Source organism: Pyxicephalus adspersus, chromosome 3, assembly GCF_032062135.1.
Source record: "Pyxicephalus adspersus chromosome 3, UCB_Pads_2.0, whole genome shotgun sequence".
NCBI lineage: Eukaryota > Metazoa > Chordata > Amphibia > Anura > Pyxicephalidae > Pyxicephalus > Pyxicephalus adspersus.
In genome coordinates, this window is record NC_092860.1 from 112,614,868 (window position 1) to 112,642,423 (window position 27,556).

At 37.1% G+C, this 27,556-nt stretch overlaps 2 protein-coding genes across 7 annotated transcripts in view; one reads left to right on the forward strand and one right to left on the reverse strand.

The window, feature by feature from the left end:
• The window catches only part of CLCN3 (chloride voltage-gated channel 3), a 54,345-nt gene extending 31,745 nt beyond the window's left edge, over positions 1–22,600 (forward strand). For 3 of the 5 annotated variants that reach the window (XM_072406040.1, XM_072406041.1, XM_072406042.1), the window contains 12 exons: positions 4,438–4,595; positions 5,235–5,334; positions 6,747–6,934; positions 7,380–7,502; positions 7,785–7,991; positions 8,287–8,367; positions 8,678–9,223; positions 9,426–9,612; positions 10,495–10,893; positions 11,281–11,497; positions 14,199–14,274; positions 20,309–22,600. In XM_072406040.1, coding sequence (XP_072262141.1) covers positions 4,438–4,595; positions 5,235–5,334; positions 6,747–6,934; positions 7,380–7,502; positions 7,785–7,991; positions 8,287–8,367; positions 8,678–9,223; positions 9,426–9,612; positions 10,495–10,893; positions 11,281–11,497; positions 14,199–14,274; positions 20,309–20,467 — 2,441 coding nt within the window. In that variant the 3' untranslated portion in view covers positions 20,468–22,600. The remainder of the gene's footprint in view (positions 1–4,437; positions 4,596–5,234; positions 5,335–6,746; positions 6,935–7,379; positions 7,503–7,784; positions 7,992–8,286; positions 8,368–8,677; positions 9,224–9,425; positions 9,613–10,494; positions 10,894–11,280; positions 11,498–14,198; positions 14,275–20,308) is intronic. The other 2 variants (XM_072406043.1, XM_072406044.1) reach the window with 1 other exon arrangement.
• Positions 22,601–26,546: 3,946 nt separating this feature from the next.
• Positions 26,547–27,556, reverse strand: part of HPF1 (histone PARylation factor 1) — a 10,091-nt gene continuing 9,081 nt past the window's right edge. For both annotated transcript variants that reach the window (XM_072406046.1, XM_072406045.1), the window contains exons 7-8: positions 26,976–27,148; positions 26,547–26,749 (exon numbers count right to left, since the gene is read on the reverse strand). In XM_072406046.1, coding sequence (XP_072262147.1) covers positions 26,618–26,749; positions 26,976–27,148 — 305 coding nt within the window. In that variant the 3' untranslated portion in view covers positions 26,547–26,617. The remainder of the gene's footprint in view (positions 26,750–26,975; positions 27,149–27,556) is intronic.

A 27,556-nucleotide genomic window follows, 5' to 3' on the forward strand; every position in this document is an offset into this window, starting at 1 on the left:
CCCCCCCCCTTGAATTTTATTTTTTAACTAGGTGACTGTCATTCCAGTGTAGGATTCTGCTTCAGATTGGAAGCCCTATGTGTGCATTTACTGGTTTGCCTTGTTAATGAGAGCTTGTTTTAAAGCTTTTACTGCTTTTACCTAGTACATTAACCTATAGTAACCAGTCAATGTATGTTAACTTTCAAATCCATTATTATTTTATTGTCCTTAGCCTTTGGGTGTACTTTAGCAAAGCGCACCCATTTCTTGTGTGGATCATGTAATTGTCTGTTCTTAATGCATCCAACCCCTCCAATTGAATACAATCAGGTTTTTCAATAAGGCAAAGACTAAGTGGTATCACTCATGGTAACCAAGGTTTTAGTGATGTTACTTGGATACATTGAAGTTTAATCTCTGTGAATTGCTACTTAGCTCATAGGTTAACTTCAGGATCTTTAGGTGCAGGTTTTAAGATGTCCTTGTTTACCTGTGTGGAATGCCTTGTGTACTTGAGTCTGTGCTGGCATAGTATAATAGTACAGGATGTTGGGAATTAGTAATATGTGGCATTTATTATAGAACCATGAAACCTTGTTTTACTTGTATAACAGGTACTACTGGCCCAGTGTTACAGATTATATATGAAACCTCCCCTGCTAGAATGACTTGCTAAGTGTTTGCTATGTGTATTTTGTTGTTTTTTTTAAACTGCATATCTTGTATCGTCTCACTAATGAAGAAAAGGAAATTTTCATGCCCCTTTGTTTGAATCAGGGCAGTAAGGTAAGTACACAGTGTAATGTCTTTAGGGGACATAAATGTACTGTACATGGGAGGATATGGGTAGTATGGAAGCAGAAACTGGGCATGTGATTTGCACACAAAACCTGATATGTTACAGCGTGCACAGAACCTTTTGTATTTCCTCACAACCCACATTAAGGCACCGTTCCTATATGACTTCCCTGTCTGAAAAATTATCCATGTATCTAAAGCGGAACTAAACTCCAAATTAAAAAATCACACTTACCCTTAATCCCGTAGGTCTGTCGAGAGGTTTCCTTGTTTGGGTCCCATGTCGTCCCGGTAGCCGCCTTTAGCCCGGTGCAGAGGAAGCACCGGGTGCTGGCATCTTCTCTTTTCTTCCGGGTTCGTCACCCGATCTTGCACTGCGCAGGCGCAAGATCAAGTGACGTAGGTGGGAGGATTTGCGCACCAATTCTGTCTTAATCACCCCAGTGGGGAAGTACTTTTTTTTTTTTTTTTTTTTTTTTTTTTTTTTTTTTTTAAAAGGGTATTCCATTAAAAAATAAAGTTTTTACTTTAAATTTATTTAAAAGGATTGTCTACCCTTTTATGTAAGGTAAAAAATTCTGAGTTTAGGTACGCTTTAAGGAAATTATATAAAAATATTATATCACTGTATATAATTAATACAGTGTCGTGCTTTACCCACAACTTTCCTCCTAACACATGATTTGTCTTCAGCTCAGTATTGAAATTGGAATGTTAAGCAAAGTTGATCATGTATGATACAATGACGGTTCTTTTGAAAGCCCCCCTACCACCAATCATCTATGATATGACGCCATCTGTACTATAAGCATTGATTTCTCCAAAAATAAGAATTGTTTAAATACTACAGCAAATTACATTTACAGTAAAAAAAAAAAAAAAAGAAAGGAAGCTATAGCTAGATTTTGTGAAGGAGCTTCAGTTTGGTTTGTTTTGGTTCCTCTGTTGATCTTAAGACTCACTTTTCTATGTCTGAGTAAATCCCCAGGGCTTGGTCTACACGGACGTTTTCCCCAGCGTTTAACCTGAGGCTTTAAAAGCCCATGTTTGAAATTTCCATGCATTCCAATAAGGTAATCTACATCAGGACATTTCCTTAAGGCATGTTTATGAGCTTTATCCTAAACATTCCTTGCAACATTTAAAAAAATGAAACCCCAGGGAAAACGCTTGAAAATGCTCCAATTTAATTCAGTGAGGGCTTTTACAAGCGTTTAAAGCTTTTCATGAAAGTTTCCATTGAAAACAATGATGGCTTTTTTATAAGTGTTTTTAGAAGGACTTTGGAATCTGGAAGCCCCCTTTAATTAGGAGACTCCCAGATCTCCACCACCCCACTCTGGGGATTGGGTACAGGGTACATAAAACCCCTCATTCCCTCAAAGGGTTAAATAATGTGTAAAAAAAATAAGACGTGGCTTTAATTTTAAATTATTTTAATAAATGTGTGTTTTGTGTAACTAAACGTTTTCTTTACAGGTTATCCCACTGACAGGATGATTCCCACTATTGCATTCATGATATGAGTTCAGCTGTGGGACTCCTCATAACAGTGAGGGATCCCTGGGCACTAGGGTTTAAATGAGGACAAGGCTCCCCATTCATCTCCAGTGCTTTGTGAATGGCTGAGAAAAGGGAAGCCCTGATGACAGCTCAGGCATCATCAGGATTTCTTTTTCCTCAGCCAATCAGGGAGCAGAGCAATCAGTGGAGCTCTGCTATGATGACAACTCCGCTCTCCTGATTACTCCCGGAGCCCTAGCATTACTGTAGTATGTGTTCTTAGATATAAAACACGTCACAGCTCCTCATAAGCGTTTATAAAAGTTTTTTAGCGTTTTAAAGTCAAGCTTTAAAACACTTGTAAAAGTACATAAAAATGCATATAAACGTGGTAGGAACAATTACATGCGTTTTTGAAACCGTCCGTGTAGACCCAGCCTAATTCAGGCATGTGCAATCACCTCATTTGTCCAACAACTTTGCCTCAACCATCCCATTATCCAGTGACATTTAGGAATTACAGAATTATGATTACTGTAATTACAGATTATGATTGGAGCAGCATATAAAACCTAGATTCGTAATTTGTAGCATTTTTTTTAAATATACTTTTACTCTTGTAATTTTTGCTGAGAGGAAAATAGCCTAGCCAATATATATTTTGCCACATGAGCAGCTGCTGTGAAAATTCAAATCCCAACAATTCTGCCAGAAATGTTGTACCTTGCCCATGGTTTAAAAATATGCATAAATTACAATAACAACCTCTTCAAGTAGTATATAAACAAGTAAACACGATTAAATAAGCATTTTATATAAATCTGCCATCTTTTTTGTTTTTTAAATCTACTTGACATCTATTTTAAAAATAATCCTGAACATTTATGTAATATAGAAGACATCTTTGTGATGATTTATTTATTTTTTAACATGATAGCTGATCCTTGACTACTTTTTCCTGTTGCTGCTGTTTACTGTTGAATTTCTGTCATATGTTTAATGGTAAAAATTAGATTCATATTTTTACTATTGTCATTTTGCATGCAGTCAAAACTGGGCTTTTTAGACTGGGTATCAGCTATTTTCACGCTACAAAAACAGTCATTCAAAAGGTTTTAAAAAAACAGAAAATATCTCTGGATGCCTGGCATATACCAATAATGGGCTTGTCCCACTGTCCAATATAAGGATAGGCGCACTTTGAGGCCTTTTAGAGAACTACATTTTGTCTGTTAGCGTGGCCCAGCATTCGGTCATAAGTTAAGTTTTTAACATTAATTTTTAGTTGCTACAGGTATTTGCAAGCACCTCAGAGTGAAATGTGTTTTTACATGCATACCCATGTGCTTTTATTGATTTAAATGAGCTCCTAATCAGTACAAAAAATGTACAAAGTGCACCTGTTTAGAAATATTGTGCGCTATGTAATATTAATCATTTAAACAGGTGTAAAATGACTATTTGTAATTCAGAAATTTTTCAAGGCAACCAGAACCTTTACGCTCTATATGCCATACCATGTATTTTCAGTACGCAAACTAGAAGAACGACTTCGAGTTACAAAACTTAATCTTGTAAAAAAAAAAAAAAATGTGGGTCAAAAATATGTTAGGCTTCAGCATATTGTGTTTTTGTTGTGGTTTGATTTTTGTTATCTTGTAATCTGACCCAAGAGTGAGCTACACAGGAAAGGGCCAAAACTGAGAAACAAGAGTTGAAAAGCAAAGGGAAAACACACAAAACAACATTCTTAGGTAGAGCATATTGTGAATGTGTTAAATCATGCCACTGTCTTATATCAGCGGCCTTTGGAAAATGTATATACATTTTCATGTTAGAAAAGAGTGATGTGGGGCTGCATTGTATTTTTACCGTCTGGCACTTCACAGAAACACAAGGATCCGGCAGCATACTCCGGTGTCCTGGTGTTCCATTGGTTCCTAGCTTATGTTGTACTTATTGTATACAGGCCTGGACTCCAATAAATTCACTGATTTATCATTCATTATTGGGCAGTTAACTTAATTTTTCATTTTTGAGGTTTATGTTCAAATATAAAAAGCAGTTTGATCTGATGGCTAATATTCTAGTAGTCTATGGTGGCTTTTTCTGAAATGAGGAAAATCACAGTCTCCTTTCTTTACTTCTTTCCAGGAACACACTACAACATGTTAAACGGTGGTGGTGCTAGTAGCAGCACCCACCTGCTAGATCTGCTAGATGAGCCAATTCCAGGAGTTGGTACTTATGATGACTTCCATACCATTGATTGGGTGAGAGAGAAATGCAAGGACCGGGAGCGACATCGGAGGGTAAGAAAATGTTTCAGTTTTGTTTCTCAGATCCTGACAAAGGAGCATTACAGTCACTTAGCATTTTCTCTGCTATTGACTGTGTGCACATTTAAAGTATAACTTTCATATTATGTTAAGACACGATCATTCTCTCCCTCCTCACAGCCTCCTCACTTACAAGTATTTATACAAAGAATATCTGATCAAACAATTGCCCATTTCTAAGTTCTGCTGCTTTAGCAGGCTCTAGGAGTGTTGCTTTCTTTGGAGTCAGTGGACCTTGCATGATTGAACATAGAATAAAGTCATCCTGTATCTTTTTAATACTCAGTCAGATTGCAACATTCTAAAAATCAGTTTTAAGTGCAGGGGGCTAATCGATTCAGATCCCAAGAGATACAAGGCTGCTTTACGTACTCCAAAAGCATATTGGTAAATTAGTGAGCTTTTATCATTGGACCAAATGTTTTATATTATATTGGAAATTATCTAATGATATATCTGTGGTTTCTTGGAAAAATATTTTTAATATAAGTAAAAAGCATTTAGTTTGAGTCTGCAATGTTTTAGGATTTTGTCATTTATGTTTCTACATCTTGTTGGGAGAAGGATAAAATACTGAGACTTTGTGTGAATTGTGTTACTTTTTTTCACCAGATTAACAGCAAAAAGAAGGAGTCTGCATGGGAACTGTCTAAAAGCTTGTATGATGCTTGGTCAGGATGGCTGGTTGTAACACTAACTGGTTTAGCATCAGGTAAGTGCTATAAAATCCACATATAAATCTGTCAAAAAGCCAATTATTTAAACGAACAGACATGTTATAGGCCATAGTTTGCTGTGGGATGGCTGTACCTTTGACACAAACTGTCCTTGTTCCATGATGTTTACCGTGGGGGGCTCTTCCTGCAACCACCCAGCCTTTCATCAAAATTCATCCCACTTCAGTCCTCATCATCCTAACCCATTCCTATATTTTATTGTGGCTGCATAAAAATGAATGAAATCCATCCCCCCTCCACTTTTTGTAAAGTGATAAATGACTTTTATGCTGTACACCAGTGTTTCCCTCAGAGGATGCTGGGGATTCCCTGAGCAATAAACAAATTGTGCCTCCAAGGTCAGTTTAACACCAATGATCTTTTTAGCTAGCAATGTAAGAGACATTCTTCCTACTAAATACCAAAGTAATGTACTGTGAGCTGTGGATATAGAAGTTATAGAAGACGTTCCCTGGGACCCGAAAGTTTTCTCAAGGGTACCCCATGTTAAAAAGGTCAAGAAAAACTGCTGTAGACTGTTACTAGCATTAATTCACTAAAGAAATGTAACTGCTGTATTTAAAATGAGATTGGAGTATCATTAATGCAATGCACACACAGGATAATAAGCCCCAAAGCTTTTGAGTATTAGGATTTATCTACATTCTGCAGGAACTTCTTTAAATGAGGGAATTATGGCCAGGGGAAGACCCTACTTTAATTCTAGCTGATTTGTTTCAATTGTTTCAGAATGACTTGCTGGCCTTGTTTCTGTATGACCTAACTTTACCGTTAGTAAACCTCTAAAATCCAAGGCAGTAGCTGTGTCATGCCAAAGGAAAAAAAAAGTCTTCTGATGTTATGGCCATTCACAGCTCCATACCAATAGGGTGAATATAAAGTCAAAACTTTTTTTCTAGCTTTGAACGGAAATGAGCAATGAATTTTGTAGAATTCAGGGAAGTTTAGGTAAAATTGGCTCCCACAAGGTAATATAGGTTTTGGGGTATTAATCCACAAACTATATGGTACTGCTCTAGCATATAGTAGATGTGCTGAATATAGCAAAAAAATCCTAAATCTTTTTATTTAGTGATTTAAAAAATATCATGATAAAATCCCTGTTATTCTCAAAGATGGAAAGCTAAAGAATGATTGACCCTTACTATGTACCATGGCCTAAATATCACAGAGGTATTCTGTTACTCTTCTGAAATGCTGCCACGTATACCAGAATTATATTTTTACCAGAATAGGAGACATAAGCCCATTAAGATAAGTCATTTTATATATGCACGAAGATACCTGCTAATGTTTTTTGGTAAAATGCTCTATACTGGCTTGATTTATACATGGCATAGCTAAGTCATAAAATGATTTTCAACACATGGGACATATTTATCTATAGGTGCCCTGGCCGGCTTAATAGACATTGCAGCAGACTGGATGGCAGATTTGAAGGAAGGGATTTGCATGGATAAGTTTTATTTTAACCATGAGCAGTGTTGCTGGGGATCAAATGAGGCTACATTTGAAGAACGAGACAAGTGTCCACAATGGAAGACCTGGGCAGATCTTATTATTGGCCAGGCAGAAGTAAGTCTTACTACATATGGTATTTTTTCTTCTCCGTTCAGTATACGTGTGTTGATTTCAGTTCAGCAAAAGGTTTTTGGATTTTGGTTGGGTGGGGTTACAGCTTAACATTTTTGCCCCTATTTGAATTCATTTTATTTTTAGCATAACTATGGTATTGACACTGTAAATGCCATGAGTATATGTATTTCATTAAGTTTTTTTTTCACCTTTAAAAATATAGTTGAACTGGAGGGTTAGGTTTATGGATAACTCATTTAGTCTTTGATTTTTAGGTGGACTACTAAGTTATTGATGGCAAAAATTTGTGCCCCAAGCAACCATATACAGTTTTATATTTTATATGTTCAATATTTAGATAATGTTATTCCTTTAAGTAAATTTTCCCAGTTTACAAATAGTATAACTCTGTGACCTAAACTGCAATCATATCCTTTTGTTCTAGGGTCCCGGATCCTATATAATGAACTACATTATGTACATATTCTGGGCTCTGAGTTTTGCCTTTTTGGCAGTTTGTCTGGTAAAAGTGTTTGCTCCTTACGCCTGTGGCTCAGGAATTCCAGAGGTGAGTTTTGTATTAGTATGCATAATACTATGCTTGATATTCGTACTCTTCATGTTTACTATTGTCATGCACCAGCTGTAATGTTCCATCAAGAAGTTGTAAATAAAGCTGTGTTCGCTGTTCATTGCTGAGATATCAAAATAAGTTAATTTTGTTTGAACATACCTGTCTAAATATTATCAAACAAGTATGTCACAAGATTAAATGACACATTTTTGCAGATTAAAACGGTGCATTGTTCTGTACTGAAGTTATAACACATTGAAATACTTTGTTTTGTAGATCAAAACCATTTTAAGTGGATTCATCATCAGAGGTTATTTGGGAAAGTGGACCCTAATGATCAAAACGGTCACACTGGTACTTGCTGTGGCTTCGGGCCTGAGCTTAGGGAAGGAAGGTCCCCTAGTACATGTTGCTTGTTGCTGTGGAAATATATTCTCCTACTTGTTTCCGAAGTATAGCACGAATGAAGCGAAAAAAAGAGAGGTAGGTCAGCCCCATATATACATACTTCAAAATCATTGAAAATGACTGCATATATGCATGCTGTACATACTGCTAAATGCCACAATGTCAATAATGAGCTAAGGGTAGAATCAATGTTCATTCATTGCTACTCTTCATCATCCCTGCATTTTATGTCCTATTTATAAAAGGTTGTGGCACTTCTATCCGTACCCCTCTTCTGGTAATTTCTCTCCCACTCACCTGGAAAGTGCTCTGAAGTTTTCATTTATAGCTTATAGAAGACATAATGACACCGACTCTTTCTGTTTTATAGGTTCTTTCTGCAGCTTCAGCAGCTGGTGTATCTGTGGCGTTTGGGGCACCTATTGGTGGTGTTCTGTTCAGCTTGGAAGAGGTAAGGAAGTCCTTGGAAAGATTATTCTGTCCTGTAAGAATTACTGTATAAGGTAATCCTGTCAGTGACATTCCATGAATGTAAATACCTGTAACTACCATGTTGCTTTCACACACAGTGACAAATGTTCTAAATCATGAATAGTTGGCCATGGTTGAACAACCCGTATAGTAATATTTGCTTCATATAATTTAGTAGAAGTTATTGGTAGTTTAGCAGAAAAAAAGGGTTGACTGAAAAGAACTTTTATATCAATTTAATTCTCCTTCACTGCGTTGGTGTTTCCTCATGTATTTTTACTTTTTAACAGGTCAGTTACTACTTCCCACTTAAGACATTATGGAGATCCTTCTTTGCAGCTTTGGTGGCTGCTTTCATCCTAAGATCTATCAATCCCTTTGGAAACAGTCGGCTTGTGCTATTTTATGTAGAGTATCACACTCCATGGTATCTATTTGAACTGATCCCATTTATCCTTTTGGGAGTGTTTGGCGGGCTGTGGGGAGCTTTTTTCATTCGTGCAAACATTGCCTGGTGTAGGCGCCGCAAGACAACAAAGTTTGGAAAGTACCCAGTTTTGGAGGTTATTGTAGTGGCTGCTATTACAGCAATCATTGCATTCCCAAACCCCTACACTCGTTTCAACACAAGCCAACTGATTAAAGAGCTCTTCACAGACTGTGGACCACTGGAATCCTCTTCACTTTGTGATTATAAAAATGATATGAATGCTAGCAAGATCGTGGATGATATTCCGGACCGGCCTGCTGGTAATGGTGTTTACTCCGCTATGTGGCAACTGTGCTTGGCGCTTGTATTTAAAATTATCATGACAGTCTTCACATTTGGCATTAAGGTAAGAAAGTCACTAATAACCTCCATTCTTTTTCCACCTTTCCTTATTTTAAGATCAGTACAGATATTCATTTGTTGTTAATGTTTCAGTGGTTTAGTGTGCAAAGAATAGAAAGAGCTCTTGTTTCAGTGTGCCCTTGGTATATCACTTTTATTAATCCTCACTAGATGTTTAGCTATTAATTTCTGTTTTCCATTTGCAGGTTCCATCTGGCCTATTTATCCCCAGCATGGCAATAGGCGCTATAGCAGGAAGGATTGTGGGTATTGCTGTAGAGCAGCTGGCTTATTACCACCACGATTGGTTTATATTCAAGCAGTGGTGTGAAGTAGGTGCCGACTGCATCACCCCAGGGCTGTATGCTATGGTTGGGGCAGCAGCCTGTTTAGGTAAGTTTATGTTGTGATTTAACAGCATTATTTTAATAAATGAAGTTAAAGGTGGTACCTTCCCAAAGGAAATAAACACTGATAATGAACATTGTTACCTTTGCCTATTTGTACCCAGACAATAGTGTGAGTTATGTACTTGGCAGTTCAAAGTTTAAGCCTGGGATCACGAAGTGGAGAAAATATGTGATTGTGTATCCCTAGTTTCATTCCTAACATAGGTGTTTCGAGCCATGGGTATTTTGTATACAACCCAGGGTAATACCACTAATAGGGAGGCAAAATTGTGCTAAATTCTAGGTCTGGTACTCGGTAGAATCTCTACATTTCAGTTTAAGGCCAAATTTAAGTCAAATAGAGCTCTGCAACTGCAACTCGGCTTTATGTCTAGTACTCCCTTGGTTATGTGCACCAAAGTTAAGGTCCAGCACTTAGTTAAGATATCTGCATTTGAGTTCCACACTTTCCTGTCAGTTTGTGAAATTTATGCACCTAAGTGCCTCGTCTGGTCTTCAGTTAGTGAGATCCCTGTATCCAGGTACCACTGCTGACTTTCAGTCCTGCACTCCACATTCTACATTTGGTTTTGAGTCCATGAGATCTCTGTACATTTATCACGTAGTAAGTTCTTGGTTTAGCACTTAGTCAGATTTCTGCAACCCATATTATACATATTTTTCACAGCAGAAATATTGAGATTTAAATTTTGGCATTAGACTGATTTCATCAGTGTCTTTTTGCTATTATCTGTTCTAGGTGAACTTTAAAGGTTATGTTGTGCGTTCTGGTGGATAGAAGCTAACTTTTAAAACATGATTTGATGGAGGTAGTATGCTTCTTCATAAAAAGTAACTTCAGCCATGTGATTTGTATTTATTACAGGTGGGGTAACTCGGATGACTGTGTCCCTTGTCGTTATTGTCTTTGAGCTCACAGGTGGTTTAGAATACATTGTGCCACTAATGGCTGCAGTGATGACCAGTAAGTGGGTTGGAGATGCTTTTGGACGCGAAGGCATCTATGAATCTCACATACGACTGAATGGCTATCCATTTTTGGATGCAAAGGAAGAATTCACACATACTACACTGGCACGTGATGTGATGAGGCCGAGGAGGAACGATCAACCACTAGCTGTCCTCACTCAAGATAATATGACTGTAGATGATATTGAAAGCCTGATCAATGAAACTAGCTACAATGGCTTCCCTGTCATAATGTCAAAGGAGTCTCAGCGGCTGGTTGGATTTGCTCTGAGAAGAGATTTAACGCTTGCAATTGGTAAGAAAGAACTCATTCTTGTTACTTTTTCCTCTAGTCTTTTTTATATTGTACTTTCCTATCCAAGTCACACAGGAAGTACACTGTGGGAAAGAACTGTGTGTTGGAGTTCAAAGCAGGAAGCAAAGTTTCTGTTTGCATTGGATAAATATGGCTTCATCCATGCATGAAAAGTGTAAAACTTTCTGTACTACTGTAAAATAATCGAGGAAACAAAATAGATAAACATACGCTGATACGGGGATGTCCTTGAATTTGTATCCTCAACAAATAAAAAACCAGCAATAAGTTTTTTTCTGTACTGATGAGTTTGCATGGAAGTCCTGGAGAAAAATTTATTGCAAGATGTAGTGTTTGTGATTTAACATTTTGCTTTTCTTCTCTTAGAAAATGCAAGAAAAAAACAGGAAGGCATTGTTGGAAGTTCCCGGGTATGCTTTGCTCAGCACACTCCATCCCTACCTGCAGAAAGTCCTCGCCCCCTGAAGCTCCGCAGTATCCTAGACATGAGCCCCTTTACAGTAACCGACCACACACCAATGGAGATAGTGGTGGATATATTCCGCAAGCTGGGGCTTAGACAGTGCCTTGTCACTCACAACGGGTGAGTTCCTTTGTTTTCCATTATGTACAGATGTGTTGAAATGTTGCTAGCAGAATTCATTATACTTGTTTGAGATAGTTTTGGAAAAATGTAATATTTAGGGCTAAATAAAATAGTTTTTATTGTATTACATTGTAAACTAATATTTTATATTACTATTTAAGAAAAAAAAGTATTATAAGAGAACAATAAGTTAAAATATGTAAAAAAAAAAACAAAGATACTTTTCTTTTTTTTTTTTTTTTTTTTTTTTACACTCATCTTTGAAACCTTACAATGAAGCTGTTCAGAGAGTGGGTTATATTTCACTTATATTTAAACTATGGAATTTTGTAAACCGCTTTTTACAAGCTGGTGAGGAGAAACTAAAAAAAATGTAAAAAAATATTGACAATATTAATCTATAATATATTATTCCAGTATTTCCTAATAAAATGACTGACACTATAATAATGCATTCTTATAACATAATATAAATGTTTGCATACATTCCCTGTCCATGTCTTGACAGCTGCAATATCTTGCATCATATCTTTTCATTCCTCATCAGGGTTGGAGCTATTAGGTATAAATGATCTAGGCAGCTGTATGCTGTTGCTGCAGTCCATCTGCTGCTTCCCCTCCCTACGCCACACACGCACCCACACACTCCCTGCTCTGTATGAGTAAACTTGGAAATACTTTAAGCATTTAGGTTCAGAATTTGTCAGCCCCCATCTGACAGCAACAAGTTATCGGTTTCCTTAAAATAACATTATCATTAAATTATTACCACAAAAATGGATCGCATTTGCATCTACTAAAAGTAAAATATATATGCATAAACTAAAGGTTTTTGACAAACTGTTGCACAAAGATATGAAGCGTAAAAAAACGGTAACAGCTTTTACCATTGTCAGTTGGTATTAATAACTGTACAGATTCTGTACTTTAAAAAAAAGGATATAAAGGTTTTGGGGTTTAATGTAATCTTCAGGCAATGTACATTTATTATGTTTAAAAAAAAAAAAAAAAGGCTTTGCCCAAAACTATTGTTTGCTTTGTGTGGTGGGTGACTGGGACAGTGCAGCAAGCTCCTAATCCTTCCTGGTGGATGTAAATCATTATTATACAAGCAGACTGTCCCTATCACCTTCCTCTTAAAGCTGTGTTATTGTGTTTTATCATGTTTGTAAGAAGGAATGTGATTTGGGTTTTAAATTTTAGGTATTTTGAATCTGTTTATCTTCATTTGACACATTTTTTTTTAACTTGACCGGAGTGTAGTTAACTGATTTTAAGAACTTGTCATAGGAGTATATTATTGATGTAATGTAAAAAATAATCTTCATTTAACATTTTCTTCTTGTTTAAAACTAAAAGAGCTTCAGCAGGTGCCGCACACTACACTGAATTAACACTGGGCTGTATACACGTTGTGAGCATGTTACTAATATTGTGCTGCTCATCCATTACCTGCTTGCTTTTTGTTTTGTGACTTCATTTGCTTCCTGACATAATCATGATTTTTCATTTATATTGCAATAGACCATCTGTGGGGAATCAGAAAAGTATGAACGTATGTTAATAGATATAAGTAAACAAAAACAAAGTTCTGAGCTAAAGGTAGATTTCTGCTTGGCTCAAGCTTAGAAGATAGACTACTCAAGTCTTCCCATACATCCTATTGGCTAGAACAAATTCAAACATGCACATAGGGAAGGTGCCCCAATGTTGTTCAAAATCCATTCACAGCTTAGAACTTTAGCTTTTTGTCAGCTTACCCCAGCCCTTTGAGGTCAGATCTCAATTTGTTTAAATTATTTCAAGGCACACTGGGAGCCTTAAAACATAAGGCACTCCGATATACATTTTGTAGGTACTTGGTGTGCCCACTTTAGAGCCCAGGACCCAGTTTTCCATGTTTAAAGGCACAGAAAGTTGTCCATTTCTAAGTATCTCCATACATAGCTTTGCTCAGTTAGTCCATATTTTAGAGACTGGTTTAGGATTTTAAGCAAATGACTAACATTGTATCTTTTGCTAGGTGTAGTAAAACAAAGTTAATTTACAAGTTTTTCATTACAAGCTACAGGATTTTGATATTTCAATTGTTCATCCCACAACCATGACCGTTTTTGTGCTTTAATTGGTAGATTTTTCTCTACAATGTGTCACTAACTCAAGATCAGATCAGAGATTAAAATGATGCATATAATTCATAGTAGTCCTTTTCCTAATGCTTGTCTTCCAGTTAACCATTACCTAGCCCCCCCACCCCAATATACTTTGTAATCCACATACGTATCACAGTGGGACTGATTTATAGACACTAGAATAAAGAAGCACTCCTGTGTTTTTATCGGATCAACCTAGCAGATCCTTTTTACTTTTACATTTAAAGTAGTCATGTGACAGCAGCGGCACAGACACTTCATCTGTTTATTAAATCAGCCCCACTGTGGGGGTTACTTTCTTGTTACAGATTAATCGTATATCAATGTACCATTATTTTATATTGTAGTTCTGATGAATTCCTTTGGAGAATATCACATGATCTACCTTTTATTCCCTCAGAACAGCAATGCCTTTGTGGCATGTATGTCTCCTCCATGTCATTCATTGGTCCATAACACTGTCATTATTTTATGTTGCTTCATTCTTTTTGTTTTCTTCATTTGTAGTTCAAACTCAGTTATTAGCATAACATGATCTGTTTCAGGATTGTCTTGGGGATCATCACAAAGAAGAACATTTTAGAACATCTCGAGCATCTAAAGCAGCACGTGGAACCCTTGGTGATTAGACAAAGCAACCTTTAACCTGTAGACACCTTTTAGAAAGCAGGACGCATGAAATTTGTGAACCGTTCAGACATCTTCTGATCACAGCAACCACAAAAGCATACTTGGCAGTAAAAAGCAGCAATTCTTTTCAGACACACCTATCGCACATCTTTATTCTATAGGATAAAAACCGTCTTAAAAGTTTACCACTTCTTGCAGTAGGTTAAGTGACCTCTGTTCTAGATGTCTAACACTCTCTGGCACGCTTTTTAAAAACATTATTTTATATTTGCTTAGTAAGCATCAGCATTTCCTTCCACAGCTGACCTTTATACACTACAAAAAATGCATTTCTTTTCTCATAGGAATTAAAGGCAAGAATAGGCCCTAGCTTTTAACCTTACATTTTAGTTCAGAACTAGCTGTCCAACAAAAATAAAGTAATATTTAAAAAGTTGAATACTAATAATAAATGTATAATTGCATTCAGATATCAGAATTATAGGCTTTGTGTCTGCACCTTGATCCTGGGCACAAACTTTTAGAGCTGCACAGTGTGTTTCTAAGTATAAAGCAGTAATCACACCCAGCTCCTGGCAATGCAATATTAATGCATTGCTGATAAAGTCATCATCAGTCAAAAAATAAAATCAATTAATATCCGCAATGAGATTTACAACCTCATGTGAAAGGTTTATTACATCCTGTTAAACATTATATAAAGTTTGTTGTAGTTTCCAATAAACTTGTGCAATATTTTTATGTTAAAAAAACTTTTTTTGGTCAGCCATGGATGGAAGAAGAGATTGGATTGTACAATTTTTCCAAATTTCAGTTGTGCTTAAATGAATTGATTTTTCTCTGTTTAGATTGAAGGAGACTGTACTGTGTGCTGTGATTGTTCAGTTTTATGTATTGTTCTTCATAGCGCAGAGGAGGATTGTACAATCAGAATCTCTGTGAAAGAAAAACTTGTTCAGTGCTCCCTGGATACTTGTCAGATAAAAAATAAAATAAAAAACAGATTGTAACGCATGTTGACCACATACAAACATGCAGATAGTTAAAGTAAATCTATTGAAAATACCGAGTTGCCATTGCTTGCTGTCTGGCTGTTTCCCTTCCTCTTCCCTTAACTAATCGGATTCACTGACATGAAACAATTTTACAGATCTGTAAAGTAGGAGAGAAGTCATTAGCATTTATCTCCATTGTGGTTGTGGGTCAGTGACCCAAGAGTGCTGAAGATTATGTGTAGTGTAAAAGCCAGAGCACTAAATCTCAGAATCAAAGGTCAGAACTGACAGCCTCTGTAATACTTTCATGACACCTCCCTCCTTCCTTTTGCAGCTTTAGAAAAGGGAGGGATTAGTGTCCATTGCAAAGACAATTGTCTTTCTACAGTATGTTATTATGATAGGAAGTGTTTGTTATCCACCAGGTAAGCTTTAACCATTCCACCTCCTACCCCAGCATTGCAGGCAATGCTTAATGTGGAAGTATGGGCAAAATACCAAAATGTGATGTGATGTGCTCTCACTGAACGTAATAATTTTTGTTTTCCCCAGCCTCCGTAATACATGGGTTTGTTATCTGTTCATACTGCCAGAATATCCAATTTCTCTCCATTACCATAAACAATATAAAACATGGTTTGATCCACAAAGTAAACTGCAGCAAAGTTTTTACTCTATAAACAGAGTATGGACTTTTTTTTTTTGGAAAAAAGTTTACATTATATCAATAAAAAATGTAAACACTCCATTGGTGTTTTGTGGGTTGCCCCAACACACCACAAACTGTAACTTTTGCAGGACAGCTTGCATTGTTTAAATGAAGTGGAGAAGTAACAGATCTACTGGCAGGATCAGGAGGTAATAAACTATATTATAGGGGAAACCCCCAGAAACTGCAGGGAGTGACAGTCTGCATCCTATATATATTTTTTTTTTTTGCTTATATTTTTACTCACAAAATCAAAATATATAATATATATAATGGTGTATGTCCAGGTAAATTTTAATTTACACTTATCTAAACTGATTTAAAACTTTTTGTATATAAAGAATTCACAACTACACATTTACTACAAATGCTTGCATGACATTAGAGGTGTTTTTAATATTACTGCCCAGCACTGCCTGCATGCTTAGAATATTCTTCTTTATAATGGTGACAGGCGGATGATCCATCTCTGCTAGAAGGAATATGATGTCCCACCAATGTAAATCACTGTACATAATGTACAGTGTCATCTTATATCCAGGTCTGTTTCTTAGCACATCTGTAGAGTAACCTGGAGAAAGCAAGGAGCATGGTAACCTAAATACATGCATACACTTTGATGGATGTACGCTGTAGCTGCAGACTACTACAGTCCAGAATAGCCACTATAAACCTTTATGAGAAGTTTACAGTTTGTAACATATGCAGTAACCATGGTCCTGAAATCTTCTCCCTTATTCTTCTCTCATGTCATACACATTCCTAACTTAGAAACACATTAAAGATGATTAAATGGTTAATGGACTGGAAATTTGCAGGTACAAGAACACCTTACTATTTTTTTTTGTTGATCTCCCTTGTTGATGGTCGTTGTTGAACACGACCATCCATCACCTCTTAGCCCCAATAATAATAATGGGTGCTCCTACTAAGGCAGTAATTCCCATATCTGAATATTTCATTAGGGCTGCATGGGGGAACAGTTTAACCCCTTGTTAGCAATCACCTACTGGGCAGCACATTGAAACCAGTGTGCTACAACTGAGATGATTGGCAATAAAAGGTTACATTTGTCTCTGTAAAATGAGCCTACAATTGTCCACAGAGTTTAACACAAATGTGGATTTGCCACCTTTAACATTGACTGTAGGTTAAAGAAGATAGCAGCATTCATTGTAATATCTGTTCATTTCCTTATAATACACAGTGGTACTTAATGTAAGGAAGAATAAAAGTCTTGCCTAATCTGGTTTCCAAGGCAGGTTAGAGAATAGAAGCGGACACACAACGTGCAGCTAGTGCTATTGGCAATGGCTCTATTTTTCCCCTTCTGATTTATTTTCTCTTTCTCTCAGTATAGCAAACCTTCCTCGTCTTCAAACAGTGTGCTTCTGGTTGCTTCAAATAAAACTGCTGTATTTTGCTGCTGTAAACATTCATTTCACATTTACTTGCTTTGCAGTTTATATTTTCCAAGAATTTCATGCCTCCTCTCACAAATGAAATGACTAACCAGCAAAACTAGGCCATCTGCTCGATATGTTCCACTTTGTGATGTTATCCTGCTTGCTATGGCTAAAGAATACAAGAAAGCAATTGTTGGATTCCAAAGCTTCTTTTTTTTATTGACAGATAATACTGCGTGGGCAGCTTGATGAGTGCAGAAAATTTACTTTCCCATTTTCCTTGAGCATTTTATCTAAACAAAGTGCTGCATAAGCTAGGGCAACTTTCCAGATTCCTAATAAAGTTTAAGCCACTCCAAAAGAAAAGGTTACTTCTTGGTAAATATCTATTGTATACATGTTAGTTAGCTAGTTAGTAAATGTCTCACCTACTAGTTACTTGATAAACTCCAAGCTGAAAAATAATCATGTTATAGATATATATATATATGTATATGGGCTGTTTGACAAGTAATGAGCCTCAACCATAAAGACAAAAGCTAGGAAATTTATTTTCTATACATTTTCAATATCATCTTCATTAGCAGAATGCACCTTTTAGATCTTTATTTTAGGGCCTTTATACCCTTTTTATAGAACTCGAGGAAGTCCTCAACAGCCTTAATAACATCATCATCTTGTCAAATTTCTTCCCTTTTAGGTATTTCTTTAACAGCTGACGTGTGCTGGCGCATTGTCCTGATGAAACAAAATGCCAATATTTAAATTTGTTGTAAAAAAAAATATATTATAGAAATTCTTTTGTCAAGTCTTCTCTCAGGCTTTATATTTTATTATTTACAGAGTTTTTACAAATATATTTATTTATTTGTTTGGCTCAATACTTGTCAAACAGCCCTTGTATTTATAGTTTAGAGCTGAAAAAAGTGTTAGAGTCTTATGATTATCTTACCTTAATCTCTTCCACAGATGATAGATAGGGATAGATCGCTAGTAACCAATTTGTATCTTCTGCAGTACACATGTGCCAATGAACTTGCAGACAAAAGGACAGTGCTGGTGTTGATTTCATCAGTGTGTGTCTATCTCTAGTTTACCCCCACCCTTGGTCCAGGACTAATCCTTGAACAGTGTTTGTACAGGAAGTACTATACTAGTATAGTCTACAGAAAGGTGTGTAGAGTGAGCTCACATGATTAAACAGCACTTCAAATTGCATTATAAAGCCCTTCAGGTTTCATACCACTGATCACAGGGCTGGTAGTTGTGGCGCTAAATGACACTTACTGCAATGAACTATCGGGTAGAAGTAGATAAATATATGGCATTAACTGTCTTAAAAGCATGTTCCCAGTTTTTTTTGTTTTTTTTTATAGTTCAAGCCTAAGAACCAATGGTTAGCTTAGGGAGTGAATAAGCCAATTTATGATTGCCTTCCAGAGCTGGTTTTTAAAAAATCAGTGGGTTTTACTAGTTCATAAATAGCCACAGGTACATACACCATTAGATTGGTCTCCTTACTCTCCTATATTAGAAAATAATAGGTTTTGTAAACTTGTATTGTTATGCATATGTGGTTGACTGCTTTAGGATGAAGTTTCCAGGCCAATACAACACTTCAACTAAAACAAAATACTTTAAAATGATTTTCCTCAAAACTACATAGTTATCTGTTGAGGTTGAAACAATAGACACAAGTCCACTGTGAAGCAGCTGATGGGCCCATTCGCGCCATTGAATAGGTTAATGTGGCAAAAAGGGTGGATTTCTGGCAGAACACTGCATAACACATCACTGTGTTGCTATGTGCAGTGCAGAATTGCATGTCCGTCTGCAAGGGCTTGGTAAAGTTATAGAACACCTCAAATTGGATTGCACCTGTTGCTTCTACATCCAAGAACTAGAGAAATTCACTAGAACTAGAGACAAATTCAAATCTTATGTACTAAGAACTTTTCATTATTTCAGGAAACTTAAGTGGTTTGGCAGATTTGTTCCATACAAATTAAAGTTTGCAGCAGATGCTAGGTCATGTCTGTACTGCAGATTGTAATAAAAAAAAAAATACCAATTATAATAGCCAAAGTTCTGCCCACAAGATAGCAGTACACGGGTAATATGCACCTACAGATACTGTGGTCCTGGACCATTGGATTTGAGAGAATTTAATAATTTTTTAGTTTATGCTTCCTGCTTCATTATTTGGCCCATGGTGTCTCATCTGTGGTTTTTGGTAAATTATAATTCAGCACTCAGAATGGCTGCCCCTGCTGTGTTTAGTTTTAGGTTAATTATAATAAAGGCATTGTGGCCTTCATGCAAATTTCTTTTACATTAAACTAACGCCATTGTGTGAATATTGTAATCAGGATAACTATCACCTACTCACAATTTAATGTCTTCTCTCTGTAGATTCCCATATTTAATTTATTCATTGTCATGTCTGTGTCCATTGAGCTTGTCATGTGATACAGGGGGATAAACGATGGATTGGAATATTTGGCTGCTGAACTGAGTGTAATCTTCATGTTTGATTGGACCGAGCACAAGTAATGTTTTACCCAATCTTTACCAATGCCTTGTGCTGGTCCAATAATGTATCTTGGTCAGTAAATAACACAATGATTTCAAATATATACAATAAATGGATCCATCCTCGTATGAGCTGAATAATACACACATCTCGTAATTTAGCATATTTTGCTGCTGAGAAGGCTGCTGCACTTCATCAGCAAAGCTACTAAAAGCAAATAATCTTGTTATTGGTGGTGGTCTGCTCCTCTGTTAACACACATGATCCCGCTATCTTCATCATAGTCTTTCCTCTTACACAATGATCGGCTAGCAGCTGAATCTTCATGTCCCCGCTAAACCGGCTTTTGTATTTATTAAACCTCTCCTTTTTTTTTTCATAGACGCCTCCTTGGCATTATCACAAAAAAAGATATCCTGCGCCATATGGCCCAAATGGCAAACCACGACCCAGAGTCAATAATGTTCAACTGAACAGCATCCAAGAAGAAGAGCAAGAAAGTGAAGAAGAGGTTTTCTTGTTGAAGGACACTTTACCCTGATCAGAAAGTAACTTGGCACATTGGTAAAAACGAGCCATTTTCCAGCAAAGTTGCCTCCCTGCTTGCACGACCACAGAAGAAGGTGCTAAGTTATGGCGGGTCATATGCTGTGAATAACTTGCCACTAGAGGGCAGTGTGAGCATGAAATAAAGGGCGAGTCTATTACAGGAGTGTTGTAGACTTGCTATATGTATCCCTGTATGCATACAGGAAATGTCCTGAATTGAGCCATCATTAGTCAAGACTTGCTACCATTTCTATCATTGAAGGAAATATGGTGTTTATGCTACTGTCCGATAACTATACTAAGTTTTGTACATTCCAGGACAGATTTAATTTCTCTCTATACCCTAACGTCTTCAATCGTTACTCCACCATACTCTTTCCCCTTCCCGTGTTACTCCATGAGGAGTCACGCAATGCAGCAAAGTCTCATATTGAGACACACTGCCATTATCACAAGATTTATCAATATGTACGTGCCATAAAGCAGCTTGGTACAGGGATGCAGAGGATGGACAACGCTTTCTCAGCTCAACCATTTAGAAAACTGGATTGTTTCAAATTACCCATCGTGCTCTGTTTCATGGTGTGAAGTGGTTAATGCAATTTTATTTTTGTATGCTGGGAAAACCCTTAAATCAACTAATGTTTTGCAAGTGTTAAGACTATTGGTAGATGTCCGTGATCCTTGACCTTGCCACAGGAATGAACGGGAGCAGGACAGTTTGTCATTAGATGGTGATAACACTGCATTATATTCAGGAAACCCATGGAGAACATACCTTCATCCTGACCTATTATTATTTGACAGGCACTGAGAACTGTTTTTGATCGCTCTACCTACATATTAGAAGTTTAATGATGTGACAATGTTCCTTTGTATTTATATTCTGTTCGATGTTAAATCAGTCATGACAGTTTCAGGGAACTTGGGGAAACTAACGGAGGAGAAACTTGATTAATAATTGCACTAATCGCACATCTTAGCGTGGTCGTCTATAACTGGAGATAATTTAAATTATATTTGACACTAGAATTGAGTTATATTTGATTTTGTTCATGTTTAGTTGCATCATAATCCTTTGATCTGTCAGGATCAAAAGGAAGCTTCACAAAGTGACTTGGTGGTAGGTAACTAGAGAATATTATACAATTATAATTATATTAATCCGCTATGACTGAGCAGGGATGGTACCTGGAGCATTGTCCAACCATCTTCTCTCTCTGCACAACAGAATTGGGTTGTCTAATTCCCTTAGAACTTTCTTTACACGAAATGTAAAACTCCAGGCAAAAATGTTTTATTTTGGATAGGACAGGGTTAGAACCCATGGTATATTGTGATTGTAATCTGTGACCCGGGCAGATTTCTCCTATTACTTAGTCATTGTGATGGTCTTAACACCATGTCAGGAAGTTAAATCTCCTGACAGTTGCATAAATACTTTGCAGGCATTTTAAACATTCAACTCTGTCCAGAATTAACTGGGGATCTACTTTATGTACCATTATTTTTTTTAAAGGTTTACATAGTGACTACCCACATATCCAACACCTTCAAATGACTTGATCAGAAGCTCTCCATTCTGTTTGATTACTAACAAGGCTTGAACTTTAGGTAAAGCACAGTTTTTAGTTAATACTACTAAGCAACCGAAAAAAAGTGAAATACCTCTAAGAAAGCAATAAGACTTTATCATCAACACCAATAAAATAGTCATACCTAAACTGCAAAATCTAATTGGCTATATAATAATCACTATTTTTATTGGCACCTTTTACTGTGCAGAATTGATCCAGACATTGAGGTAAATCTGCCCCATAATTCACTTGAAACGCTTTTCTTTCAGGGTTGTATTTTTATTTACAGGTATTTTAATAGACCATCTGATTGCATGACATTTGTTCTTTTCCATCTCCTATTATTTCCAATGGTTCAGGCCTTACAGATAATGTGATTTCTTTATACCGGGATCCTCCTGCTCAGCGATAGCTCATGAGGATTTTTCATGTACGTCAGAAGTTATTTTGGAGAATTTTTCACAACTGCCATGTTAATAAGAGCAACCAGTGAAGATGAGACGTTCTGTATTGTTGAAAAGTCCAGAAATAAACTTATTGGGGAACTAGCATTGCCTCAAGTTTTTTCCCTTTGAAATATTAGTTATGTTGCTTTAAACTTGTAAAGTTCTTGTTAACACACTATATGCTATAACGCACGTGTTCAATGCAGCTGGTGTCGTAGAAGCACAAAGAGCAGGTAACAATTACAATTTTGCCAGGGTGGTATTTAAGATGAGCACAATTTTTTTTTTTAATGCTATTGCCTTACACGCTTATACTTCAATCAAACTGCCAGTGTCATTACCTTCAATTACACCTTTCTCAATGTGAGTGCAAGCATTAAGCATATTTATGAAGCATTGTTTATGCTACCTAAAGAAGTTTTCAGTACTAGGCCTAAAAACCTGGGACCATAACCAGCCTGCTCAATTGCAGTAATACATTTAATAAGTAGGGACAGACCAATTTCCCTCACAAGACACAAAAAGTGTTATTACAAAATCCCATGTGTTGCATCCTTCATTGAGGTACAAAGCATTTCATTTTTATGAATAAAAACATCCTTCAAGCAGTATACAAAAACATGGGTGGATGGGGGTGAACAACAGGCCAACTAGCATCTGCACCCCCTTCTGTGTCACTGTCATTTGCAACCCCTATTTGGGAATGCATATCCTCACCTGTCTGACTTCTGCTTTTAGCTGAAAGGAGATTGGTACTTTTACTCTCTGATGAGGCGCTGCTGCCTGCAAAAAGTAGCCCCAATGTGGAGGGCTTGGAAGTCACATGTCTGGCATCTGGATGTGTGTCGAGGACGCATGGGAACTGGAATGTAGAATTTTTCAAAAAATGTTTTGTGGATGTGGGACTTTTGAGGCAGTATATTAAAGACAATATAATATGTAAGTAAAAATATTTTATATAACGTATTTGTTAAAAAACATATACACAAAATAGGCTAAAACAGAGCCTCCGTAGATTACAAATTGACTGGACAAACGTACAACTAAGCAAACAAGTAATACATTTAGGCTAAAGCAGGGGTCCGCAAAGTTTTATGGCCACCAGGCCATTTATGGGGTGGGCAGGAGCACACTAGGCCAGACCCGCCCTAATGGCTCTGCCTGCCACCAGGGAACGCCCCCTGAAGTGAAATCCCTCTCCTCTGTATGCATTGCAGGGGAGAGGGATTTACCTTCAGGGAGCTTTCCCTATTTACCGCGACAGTGGAAGTATCAACGCCGGCCGCGGTAAGCAAGGGGGCAGTTAGGCTGCAACAAACTACCGGCTAGGCCGTATCTGGCCTAATGATCAGAGTTTGCCAACCCCTGGGCTAAAGGGAATCTTATGTACACCCTGGTGCATTCCGAATCAGGTTGAATCCGCTTCATCAGGGAATACTTATGTATAATGTGATTGAGTTTATTGTACTAAAACAGAACTCCTTAATATTCCCTTAGCTTATATGTATGAGTATACCTTGTTTGCTTAGTTGTACATTTGTCTAGTCCATTTGTAATCAATGTAATGGAGGCTCTGTTTTTAGTCTATTTTCTGTATATATTTTTTGTTAACAAATATGTTAAAATGTTTTTACTTACATACGGTCTTAGATATACTGCCTCAAAAGTCACATATCCACAAAAAAAAGTTTTTTGAAAAATATGTGTGGTTAACCTCCTGGGCCAGGGGTCAGCAACCTTTACTATCAAAAGAGCCATTTTGCCTCCTCTTCCACTAAAGAAAAATAGTCTGGAGCCGCAAAACATAACACAGTTTATAAACTTTTAAAAGTTTTAATATTTTTTTAATTTTACCTGTTACAACAAGTGTGCATGTGTAGGCCTACTTTGAAATAAATTAAACACTGAACTATGCCCCTAGAAGCCTCCAGCTTCTAACGTATCATCCTGTTACATTACGTAACAGGGTAGATTTTTTTGATGGGCAGAGTTCTTTATGTTCTGACGATGCCTTAGCGATGAAATTTTAAGGGGTGTTAGCCACAGGTGTCCCTCATTTGCAGCTTTAATTTTGTTCACCTGTACCCCCCAATCTTGAGTAATTGGGGTTCAGGTGCTAGAAGCCTCCAGCAATGTGTAACAGGGTAGATTATTTTGATGGGCAGAGTTCTTTATTTTCTGACGATGCCTTAGCGATTCAATTGTAGGTGGTGTTAGCCATAAGTGTCCCCCACTTGCACCTCTATTTTGGTCACCTGTACCGCCTCCCCCCCGTTCCAGAGAAATTGGGGTTCAGATGCTGGATGCTTCCAGCAATGTGTAACAGGGTAGATTTTTTTGATAGGCAGAGTTTTTATGAATTTTTAGGAGGTGTTAGCCACAGGTGTCCCGTACTTGCACCTCAAATTTTTTTCACCTGTACCCCCGTTTCCAGATAAATTGGGGTTCAGATGCTAGATGCTTCCAGCAATGTGTAACAGGGTAGGGGTTTTTTGATGGGTGGAGCTTTTAGGAGGTGTTAGCCACAGGTGTCCCCCACTTGCACCTCTAATTTTGTTAACCTGTACCCCCTTCCTGTTCCAGAGAAATTGGGGTTCAGGTGCCTCCAGCAATGTGTAACGGTAGATTTTGTTGATGGGCAGAGTTCTTTATGTTCTGATGATAGCCTAACAATTAAATTTTAGGGGGTGTTAGTCACAGGTGTCCCCCACTTGCACCTACATTTTTGGTTTTGTACATCTCCCCATTCCAGAGGAATTGGGGTTCAAAGGAGGGGGATGTCATTGTAAACACCCATTTGTACACGCCCCGTGGTAGATTTATTTCACTGGTAGATTTTTTTCATTAGAACACCGGATAGGGAATCCCCCTCCTCCGCAGTGTCTTGGGAGGAAGGGGATCCCACATCAGAGATCTCCCCGCGGCAGCCGAAGGGAGCCACAACAAGGAGGCTGAAAAGCCGCATGCGGCTCCGGAGCCGCAGGTTGCAGACCCCTGTCCTGGGCTGATAATTTATATGTTTTTATGTCTAAAAGCGGTACATTATTTATCATAATAATATATTATTATATAATATAATAGCATGAATATAATAAAGTTTGAAACAAAAAATGAAAATTAAAAAAATTTTTTTTTTTTAAATATACTTTTATTATACTGTAAAATAAGTGTTCATGAAAGAAAACGTACTGCTTTTACCCATATAATTCCACTGTATTGCATTCAATAGTTATTTTGTGCTGAATGCAATACAAAAAGATTTGAATTTCCCTCCCCCGAATGGAACGTCCACACACACCAACGTCACTCATCAGATGCGGAGGTCGCAGGCCAGAGGAAGAAAGAAGACGAGGATCGTGAAGGAGGACGCCAGCTGATCAGGTAAGACTTCATTTATCATTGTTTTACATGGTTTAGCTACTGAGTGTCACTCTGGGTTATCCCTTTTAGCAATTTTTTTTTTACCCCGAGTCACACTTGGGGTTACTGCTTAGGGGGTTAAGGGATGTTAGCAGCAAGTGACTAATCTAGATAATTGACAATCCACCCAGTACACATGTAGAAAACACATTTATGGAGTATGAAGCATTAAGCTGCACCTGAATATGCTCAGAAAGGAAAGTCTGTAGGAAGAAGACACCTGTGAGATTGGGCTCCTTTCCCCCAACCAAAACACTGCAGTAATCCTGGATCATTGATAACTTATTTAGTTACTACTTTGAATCATTATGAAGTTGTAATTACACCTATGGTGAGAATTATGGAGGCCGGTACTGCTAACCATTCCTTTGCAGAATACTGGACAGGCTGCCATAATACATTGGCTTCAATGCCATCTGCTTCATTTAGAATGGGTAAAGCAATCAAGAATTCTGACAATCATAAGTCACGTGTGTTTATGATCAGACAGCCTTTGAAAAGCTGTCGCTGCACAATGAATGCTATGTCATAAATAACCTATAACACATATATAAGTCCTATATATAATTTGATGAAATTCTTATTCCCCCCCAAGTTAATGTATTTTACAACCAAATGAAATAATAAATAGAGATAAAGACATTTTATTACAAAACTAACTTTATAGAATAACACAAAACACATTAAACTGTGTCCATATCATGCATCAAGCTGATTTACATCCTCTTTTCTCCGATTTGCCAGATGAGATTCAATTATTTCTGCAAACAGATCCCTCTTCAGAAGTCTGTATGCCAGAGGTAGGAGCTGTCTTGCTACTTTATGAAAGTACTTCAAGAAGAAGAAAAAAAAAATAAAGACCCACAAACATTTTGTTTTCATTTCAACCATCATTTGCATAAATAGTGTGCACTATGTGTGAATGTTGTCACCAAGTCAGCTACACAAGTAGGATAATTGTCTCTTTATAGGTCATTTATAATTGCTGTGTGCACAATCTTTAGTTTCTAAAAGGAATAATGAATAGCAATTGAGGAAAAACAGCAAAACTACTTACATGTGATCCATAACAGAAGAGGTCAATCCCCAGCTCATAACCCATTCCATAGTCACATTCATCATTTGCAAACTGAATAAAAGTCATCATTTCCTGAATGGGAGCAAAAGCTTTCATTCTCACATCATCAGTTGGGGCTTCCACAATGGCTTTGCACATTTTTTTAAGATTTCCTTAGAAAGGACGACATGAAAGGTACTTAAAATCTTGCTTACAAGCAGATACAAAAGTTTTTCCAAAAGGTAAACAGCGATAAGGAACATGGCCAAAAAAAAAAAAAAAAAAAAATCTGCCATAAATGTCTAGACACTCAATCTTAAATTCCCTCAAACATCCTCTGGTGGGAATCTTTAATTGCCATTGGAATATTTACACAAATGTCCAATTCAATGTTTTGGTTTTTTTTTTAATGGATCCAATTGTTTCCTCGGTTTACCGTATTTTTCACTGTATAAGACGCTCTGGAATATAAGACGCACCCAATTTTAAAGGAGGAAAATCTAGAAAAAAAAAAAAGATTCTGAAAGATTATTCCCCTTCTGATCACTCATGTGCCATTCAAATTCCCCTTCTGATCACTC